This window comes from Littorina saxatilis, linkage group LG3 (genome assembly GCF_037325665.1).
Source record: "Littorina saxatilis isolate snail1 linkage group LG3, US_GU_Lsax_2.0, whole genome shotgun sequence".
NCBI lineage: Eukaryota > Metazoa > Mollusca > Gastropoda > Littorinimorpha > Littorinidae > Littorina > Littorina saxatilis.
Window position 1 is genome coordinate 3,226,449 of NC_090247.1, and position 9,913 is coordinate 3,236,361.

Here is a 9,913-nt window from a genome sequence, read left to right on the forward strand (position 1 = left end):
TTATTGAACCTGATCACGGTATTTGTCGAAAATATAGAAAATAAAAAACTACGATCGGCAGTTAGCAGAAGCTTTTCATCCACCATGCCTGGGTACGAGATGTCCTTGATCGTAAAATCTCTGCAGAGGGTGCGTATGTAATGTGTAATGGACGAAATAAATGAATCGGTTTACTACGGGGATTTGCCAGCAATTGCCTATCATATGACATGGCTAATGGTGTCGTATTTGCGCAGATTACCAGAAGCTGGACATTGCACATTTTTAATCATAGTATTAGTAAACGTAACGTGTGTGTGTGTGTGGGTGTGTGTGTGTGTACGCACGCGTGTGTACGTGTGTGTGAGTGAGAGAGAGAGAGAGAGAGAGAGTGTGTGTGTGTGTGTGTGTGTGTGTAACAAGCAGTACATTGCAGCACTGATGACAAGTTAAAACGCAGATCTATACACATCATAGTAACTTGCATTGTACACATTATTTTATTTTGTACATTAAGCTATCTGTTATATTGTTTGCAGTGTAACCTTTTGTATTTTTTCAGCCTGAAGTGGCCTCTGTGTTGAGGAGGAGCTGTGCCACGATCCTGGAGAGAGGGGGAATCATCCGGAACATGGAGAACCTAGGCCACAAGACGCTACCCTACAAAATATCCCTTCATGGCCACAGGCACACCACTGGCAAGTACGTTCGCTTACCTCTCTCAGAAAGTTTGAGGAATTTAAATCTGCTCACATCAAATCCTGTTGCTTTTAGATTGATTGAAGAACTCTCCCCCTTTTCTTTGACGCAAGAATTGGTGAGTGGGGCAAGGAAGTATATATATATATAGCGTTTCTTGGGCAAATCTCTCCACGAGGGATGCTAGGATTTGGCGAGTGAACGCGAGCATGCCTTGGAGGTGCTCGCTACGCCAGAAAAATGGCTACCGCACTGCTGCCAATTCCAGTGGCTGTTCATTGCCATTTATTGACCAGTGCAGACAACCTTTTTGGTATCAACCAATGGTGTATAATTCTTGCGTAGCCGGCTAGCCATCAAAGCATTTTATGTTCACTCATACTGTCTTGCTTGAGGAGAGGCTAGCCGCATGCCATTCTCGGTCAAAAGAAACAGGGAACTGTTATGCTGAGTTTTTGACATGTAGTCGAGCCATCATTTAATGTATAGATGATTTGAGGTACCTTAATTGGTAACCTACTTCACTTGGTTATTCGTGTAGATCTGTTTTCCAACACTTTTGTTCAGAGGATTGTATTTTACGATAAATCGCTTTTTAGTAGTTAATCATTACCATTTTTCAAATGAACAGATTTTTAGCGAAGCCATATTATTATATTAATAACCTTCACCGGATCATGCTTTTGCACCACAGTCCAGATGTTGTGGGTCGTGTACAGCCCATACTTTCTTAAGAAGGATCGATTCGACTCAATCTGCATTGGTCTTACACAACCCAAGCCGTCCGAATAAGCTAAACACTGTGAAATTCCATCTTTAACCTTCACCGGATCACGCTTTGGACTACACAGTCTGGATGATGTGGGTTGTGTACGACCTATACTTTCTAAAGAAGCAATCAGCATAAAAAGTATGGGTCGTACACGACCCACGCCATCCAAATAGGGATAAACCCTTTACCACCTCTTTGCAGAGAATGGGTCGTACATGACCCACACCATCCAAATAGGCATAAACTCTGTAAAATACCTTCTTTAATTCCACATGGGTTGTCCAGGACCCACATCATCCGGTCTGTGCAGTTCAAATGATGTCATCATTTATTTGTTTGTTTACAAAGATAGTCCTTTAAAAACTGGTCGATAGGAAGGTAAATATATGGTATTTGAGGAATACATGAAATCTGAATCCAAATCTCCCAATAGTTTTAGAGATACAGACACTTTCGGGAGGCTCTGGGTCGTTGATGACCCAGGAAGCACAGTGAAGGTTAATCTCATATGGGTCTTCCACGACCCACAAAATCCGGACGTCATCAATAAATTGTTTGTTTACAAAGATCTTTTTTTTTAAAGAGGTTGATGGGAAGGTTCTATGGTGTTTGAGGATTACACTAAGTCTCAATCAAAAACTCGCAATAGTAGACACTTTTTTGACTCAACGACTCAGGAAGCATGGTAAAGGTTGAAAAGGTCTTAATAAAGATTACTTAATTTCATAGCAAATCATTCCCTGTATCAAACATCACAAACTACTGTGTCACAAGGAAATCAGCAGACATCCGGACCTATGCCTTGGAAAGGAATTTACAGTTGAAAAAAAGTGATATAGCTGGCCAAGGAGTGTTTGTTGTCCAGACTCTTCTCTTTGTTTGCAGTCATTATGATGAAATAATAAGCGTCAAAGTAATTTTACTTGCAAATCTCTCCCCTTCCCGTTACACACAGACACACACTCTTTCTCTCCCTGGATCTATCTCTGTGACTCATGATCTATCTCTGTGACTCATGATCTATCTCTGTGACTCATGATCTATCTCTGTGACTCATGATCTATCTCTGTGACTCATGATCTATCTCTGTGACTCATGATCTATCTCTGTGACTCATGATCTATCTCTGTGACTCATGATCTATCTCTGTGACTATCTCTGTGACTCATGATCTATCTCTGTGACTCATGATCTATCTCTGTGACTCATGATCTATCTCTGTGACTCATGATCTATCTCTGTGACTCATGATCTATCTCTGTGGCTCATGATCTATCTCTGTGACTCATGATCTATCTCTGTGACTCATGATCTATCTCTGTGACTCATGATCTATCTCTGTGACTCATGATCTATCTCTGTGACTCATGATCTATCTCTGTGACTCATGATCTATCTCTGTGGCTCATGATCTATCTCTGTGACTCATGATCTCTCTCTGTGACTCATGATCTCTCTCTGTGACTCATGATCTATCGCTGTGACTCATGATCTATCTCCGTGACTCATGATCTATCTCTGTGACTCATGATCTATCTCTGTGACTCATGATCTATCTCTGTGACTCATGATCTATCTCTGTGACTCATGATCTATCTCTGTGACTCATGATCTATCTCTGTGACTATCTCTGTGACTCATGATCTATCTCTGTGACTCATGATCTATCTCTGTGACTCATGATCTATCTCTGTGACTCATGATCTATCTCTGTGACTCATGATCTATCTCTGTGACTCATGATCTATCTCTGTGACTCATGATCTATCTCTGTGACTCATGATCTATCTCTGTGACTCATGATCTATCTCTGTGACTCATGATCTATCTCTGTGACTCATGATCTATCTCTGTGACTCATGATCTATCTCTGTGACTCATGATCTATCTCTGTGACTCATGATCTATCTCTGTGACTCATGATCTATCTCTGTGACTCATGATCTATCTCTGTGACTCATGATCTATCTCTGTGACTCATGATCTATCTCTGTGACTCATGATCTATCTCTGTGACTCATGATCTATCTCTGTGACTCATGATCTATCTCTGTGACTCATGATCTATCTCTGTGACTCATGATCTATCTCTGTGACTCATGATCTATCTCTGTGACTCATGATCTATCTCTGTGACTCATGATCTATCTCTGTGACTCATGATCTATCTCTGTGACTCATGATCTATCTCTGTGACTCATGATCTATCTCTGTGACTCATGATCTATCTCTGTGACTCATGATCTATCTCTGTGACTCATGATCTATCTCTGTGACTCATGATCTATCCCTGTGACTCATGATCTATCTCTGTGACTCATGATCTATCTCTGTGACTCATGATCTATCTCTGTGACTCATGATCTATCTCTGTGACTCATGATCTATCTCTGTGACTCATGATCTATCTCTGTGACTCATGATCTATCTCTGTGACTCATGATCTATCTCTGTGACTCATGATCTATCTCTGTGACTCATGATCTATCTCTGTGACTCATGATCTATGTATCTCTGTGACTCATGATCTATCTCTGTGACTCATGATCTATCTCTGTGACTCATGATCTATCTCTGTGACTCATGATCTATCTCTGTGACTCATGATCTATCTCTGTGACTCATGATCTATCTCTGTGACTCATGATCTATCCCTGTGACTCATGATCTATCTCTGTGACTCATGATCTATCTCTGTGACTCATCTTTTCATCATTGGTAAGGAGTACAGTGGAACACTAATTTAAGACCTTGAAAAATTTGAGAAATCAGGGAGTCTTAAAATGGGGGTACATTTACAAAGATTATGAAGAGATAATCCAAGAGAACAGGGTCTTACCCCCCCACGGGTTAGGGGGAGTCCCATATTGGTTGGGACGAGAAAGAATTTACCCGATGCTACCCAGCATGTCGTAAGAGGCGACTAACGGTTCTGTTTCTCCTTTTACCCTTGTTAAGTGTTTCTTGTATAGAATATAGTCAATGTTTGTAAAGATTTTAGTCAAGCAGTATGTAAGAAATGTTAAGTCCTTTGTACTGGAAACTTGCATTCTCCCAGTAAGGTCATATATTGTACTACGTTGCAAGCCCCTGGAGCAATTTTTTGATTAGTGCTTTTGTGAACAAGAAACAATTAACAAGTGGCTCTATCCCATCTCCCCCCTTTCCCCTATCCCATCTCCCCCCTTTCCCCGTCGCGATATAACCTTGAATGGTTGAAAACGACGTTAAACACCAAATAAAGAAAGAAAGAAAGAACAGGGTCTTGAAAGGGAGGGGGTCTTGAAGGGGGTCTTGAAGGGGGTTTCCACTGTAATGGCTTTGAAAGTGACCCATTTTTGCACTTCCTTTTCTTCTGTTTTCTTTTTTTCCAGTTACTTCCTTGTACACTTCGACAGCCCCACCAACATTCTCCCAGAAGTCAAGGACGAGTTGAAGCGGGATGTGGATGTCGTGCGACACAATATTTTTTCCACCGAAGATCATTTCAGACGGCCGTGTCTGAGAGGTCCATGTCAGTTCGGGGAGCTTCCGAACCCTGATCACGAGCGGCGGGTGTGGAAATTTAGAACATTGAAGAAACTTCATCTCACGAAGAAAGAAGTGGAAAATTTGACATAGCATCATCGCGGATTGCTTGCAGTGCAATTGTATTGTTTGTTTGATTTTGTGTGATTTATATAATGTCTGTAAGAAAAGAGTTTTGAAAGGGAAAGACTGAAGTAAGAAATAAATTGTTGAAAATTGACCCTGTCTGACTTCAGTGTAACCATTGCTGCTGCTTTTACATGTATTTGATTCATGTGATCTTTGTGTGTGTGTGTGTCTGTGTGTGTGTGTGTGTAATTCATATTGAAGTTTAAGGAAATCAGTTATTTAGGGAACAATATTATCCAAAAGAATCATTTTACTGTGTGAGGCATTTATTTAGTTGAAAACAGCTTTAACATAAAACAAACATGTCATGTATTTATGATCACACACACACACACACACACACACACACGCACGCACACACACACACACACACACACAAATACATTTCAACAACACAAAATGTACACCTTGGCATAGGATGTATATTATGCACCTGCTTCCACCCTAGGATTCACTGAAGACAATTCACAGAACAGTATTTTTTCCCGATCTCTAGCTGCAGGCCCAGTTCAGATAAAATGCAGATCAACTTTATTTCAGTTGTGCAGAATTACTACCTTGGTAAGTTCATGCTACGCCCCCGCCCACCCCCCCCCCCCCCTCCCCCTCCATGCCTCCACCCGTCCCTCTTAGCTGCTCTTCATCTGTTCCTTGCCCTCTTTTCTATTCTTCGTCTTACAGAATAACAACAGAAAACTACAGCAATGAGCACACGCCAATGTACTGATAAATACATGTAAAAAAAACAAGGACAACAAAACAAAACAAGAGGCGAAGCCTTCAAGGCTCACGTAAGAAATCGACAAACAGTAACACAAACTCAATCACTCCGTCACACACACACACACACACACACACACACACACACACACACACACACACACACACACACACACAGTAAGCATAGGTGAAACTGTGCAAGAAAGCGAGACCCTGGATCTGCCAAGTAGTCTCGGCCCGCTCACAATAACAATGACCGAGACTTTCAGTAATTCCTTTGCGTGACGTCTAACCCTCTTACGTCATAATGTGACGTCTTCAAATAGTTTCTATCACACACGTCAAACACTTTTGACCGAGACTGACGTAATCCATAGACTCGGAAATGTTAAAGTTTCTATCACACACACACACACACACACACACACACACACACACACACGCACGCACGCACAGACAGACAAAGTTTATCATCGCATAGGCTACACTTACGTGAGCCAAAAACCACACACATCGAAGTAGACACAAATAAGGGGTATGGGTGCCAGAAACCCAAGCCTCTCCATCCCCCCCCCCCCCCCCCCCCACCTCCCTTGATCCGTCTGTGCCAGGCGGTCTCTGTTTCTCAGAGACACATCGCTATAACTGTAATCGCTTTTTAATGTGCAACTAAACCCGTTGGAGCTGTAGTTAAAACGTCTCGTTGAGAGGACTCTAGAGCGCGCGTGGAACATAAAGTTAGCTAAAACCCCAGGCTTTGTGTCGAATACGCGTTGGCACCATTGAGCATTGGAGATAAAAGCTCTTTTTTTTTGCATTTAGTCAAGTTTTTTTGGTTTTTTTTTTACAGTCAGTCAAGTAATTACTGAATGTTTTAACGAGAGCTGGGAGCGAGGTTTGTCTCCCTAGGTATGTGTGCGCGCAAAGCGGCAAATCTCAAAAACTACCAACGGATTTTTATGAACATTGGTGTACATAAATTATGTTTAAGGGCATTTGCTTGTGTAATTGTTCTCCGAGTTTTGATATCGCTATTTGATGACGTCATATTTTTCCGTTTGCACAATTTGAGGCCGCACTGTCACAGCTATATTTTTTTCATCAATGTTCTTGTAACACAACCTTTGACGCACGCGAAACTACGCGCGCGGGATTGCACTGTTCATTCATTGAAATGTTCATTCTAAATAAGCCGATTTTTGTCACCTTTTTAAAAATCAGAAGTTGAATCACAAAAACGAGATAATTGTATTCCATATTTTCTCCTGTATCCGAAAATATATGGTTTTGTTGTGATTGATTGAAACATGGGCCTAATAAAGAAAACCGTTAAATAGCCACTTTTGTTAGTTTTGGAACAAGACTTATAAAATGAACATTTGTCTATTTCTTATCATCTGATTAAACAAAAGATATTGTTTTATTGTGTTTGTGTGGAAAATATGCTCAACATGAAGACATTCGTTGTACACTACATTGGGGTGTGCACGTTAAAGATCCCACGATTGACAAAAGGGTCTTTCCTGGCAAAATTGTTTTGGCTATAGATAAAAATGTCCACCAAAATACCCGTGTGACTAGGAATAATAGGCCGTGAAAAGAAGGATATGCGCCGAAATGGCTGCGATCTGCTGGCGGATGTGAATGCGTGATGCATTGTGTAAAATAAATTCCATCTCACACGGCATAAATAAATCCCTGCGCCTTGAATATGTGCGCAATATAAATTGCATAAAAATAAAAAATAAAAATAAAATTAAGTAGATGTGCAACGCCAAGGCACTGCATACCCCAGCGAAAGACAAACCTCTCTCTCTCTCTCTCTCTCTCTCTCTCTCTCTCTCTCTCTCTCTCTCTCTCTCTCTCTCTCTCTCTCTCTCTCTCTCTCTCTCTCTCTCTCTCAAACACACACACACACACACACACACACACACACACACACACACACACACACACACACACACACACCCAAGTTACACTAGTACACACGTACACACATACACACTCACTCACACGCACTCACTCACTCTCTCACACACACTTCTCTGTACACACAAAACACACCCCCATACGCACATATAGACAGACGGACATACACACCTTTACAAACAAACACACATACACACACACATACACTTACGCACACGCACAAACACAAACCAACCCACCCACTCTCTCTCTCTCTCTCTCTCTCTCTCTCTTTCTCTCTCTCTTTATCTCTTATACAAACAGACACACACCCACACAAACACACACACACACACATACACATGTACATACGCACGCATGTACGCACGCACACACCCACAGACACACACACACACACACACACACACACACACACACACACATTGACTCACACAAATCTCATATACACAATACACACACTCATACGCACATACACGGTTGGCCTAGTGGTAAGGCGTCCGACCTGTGATCGGGAGGTCGTGGGTTAGAACCCAGGCCGGGTCATACCTAAGACTTTAAAATTGGCAATCTAGTGGGTGCTCCGCCTGGCGGCTGGCATTATGGGGTTAGTGCATGCTAGGACTTGTTGGTCCGGTGTCAGAATAATGTGACTGGGTGAGACATGAAGCCTGTGCTGCGACTTCTGCCTTTTGTGTGGCGCACGTTATATCTCAAAGCAGCACCGCCCTGATAATTATGGAAACAAACAAACAAATACGCACATAGACAGACGGACACACACACCTTTACAAACAAACACATATACACACTCATACACACACAAACATACACACAAACTCATGCACACACACATTCACACACACACACACTCCGGTTGGTCCGGTGTCAGAATAATGTGACTGGGTGAGACATGAAGCCTGTGCTGCGACTTCTGTCTTGTGTGTGGCGCACGTTATATGTCAAAGCAGCACCGCCCTGATATGGCCCTTCGTGGTCGGCTGGGCGTTAAGCAAACAAACAAACACCCACACACACACACACACTGTACATACGCACACACACACACACACACACACACACACACACACACACACACACACACACACACACACACACACATTGACTGACACAAATCTCATACACACATAACACACACTTATACGCACATAGACCGGCACGGTTGGCCTAGTGGTAAGGCGTCCGCCCCGTGATCGGGAAGTCGTGGGTTCGAGCCCCGGCCGGGTCATACCTAAGACTTTAAAATTGGCAATCTAGTGGCTGCTCCGCCTGGCGTCTGACATTATGGGGTTAGTGCTAGGACTGGTTTGTCCGGTGTCAGAATAATGTGACTGGGTGAGACATGAAGCCTGTGCTGCGACTTCTGTCTTGTGTGTGGCGCACGTTATATGTCAAAGCAGCACCGCCCTGATATGGCCCTTCGTGGTCGGCTGGGCGTTGAGCAAACAAACAAACAAATACGCACATAGACAGTCGGACACACACACCTTTACAAACAAACACATATACACACTCATACACACACAAACATACACACAAACTCATGCACACACACATTCACACATACACACCCACACACACACTCTCTCTCTCTCTCAAACACACACACACACACACACACACACACACACACCAAGTCACACACACACACACACACACTCACTCACACGCACTCACTCACTCTCTAACAAAAAACTTCATACACACAAAACACACACCCATACGCACATATGGACAGACGGACATGCACACCTTTGCAAACAAACACACATACACGCACACACAAACACTTATGCCCACACACACACTTACACACACACGAGTACAGACTCATGCACGCGTGCGCACGCACACACACACACACACACACACACAAATACACACACACCACACACATACGAGTACAGACTCATGCACGCGTGCGCGCGCACACACACACAAATACACATACACACACACACACAGTAACACTAACACATGTGCACAAAATGAACACAAACACACACACTGCGCGAGAGAGAAAGACTACAGGGAGGCATGACGTCATGATGCATTAATTGACGTCAAAGACTTTCGACCGTGACGTATTCTTCTTACGCGAGCTTTATCCATAGACTTGGAAACTACCGAATTTCTACC

The 9,913-nt window shown here is 42.7% G+C and overlaps 1 protein-coding gene across 1 annotated transcript; it reads left to right on the forward strand.

Annotated features, from left to right (window-relative positions):
- The first annotated feature begins 32 nt into the window (after nucleotides 1–32).
- LOC138961405 (small ribosomal subunit protein bS6m-like) lies at nucleotides 33–5,198 on the forward strand. The gene is made up of 3 exons (XM_070333023.1): nucleotides 33–129; nucleotides 542–681; nucleotides 4,825–5,198. The coding sequence occupies exons 1-3, from the start codon at nucleotides 85–87 to the stop codon at nucleotides 5,069–5,071; spliced, it is 432 nt and encodes a 143-aa protein (XP_070189124.1). The 5' UTR covers nucleotides 33–84; the 3' UTR covers nucleotides 5,072–5,198.
- Nucleotides 5,199–9,913: the final 4,715 nt, after the last annotated feature.

Bases quoted from the DNA above. Each gene is read 5' to 3' on its own strand.
- LOC138961405 (XM_070333023.1), top strand. From the start codon at position 85: ATGCCTGGGTACGAGATGTCCTTGATCGTAAAATCTCTGCAGAGG. The intron at 130-541 runs GTGCGTATGTAA...GTATTTTTTCAG, and splicing joins TCGTAAAATCTCTGCAGAGG to CCTGAAGTGGCCTCTGTGTT. The intron at 682-4,824 runs GTACGTTCGCTT...CTTTTTTTCCAG, and splicing joins CACAGGCACACCACTGGCAA to TTACTTCCTTGTACACTTCG.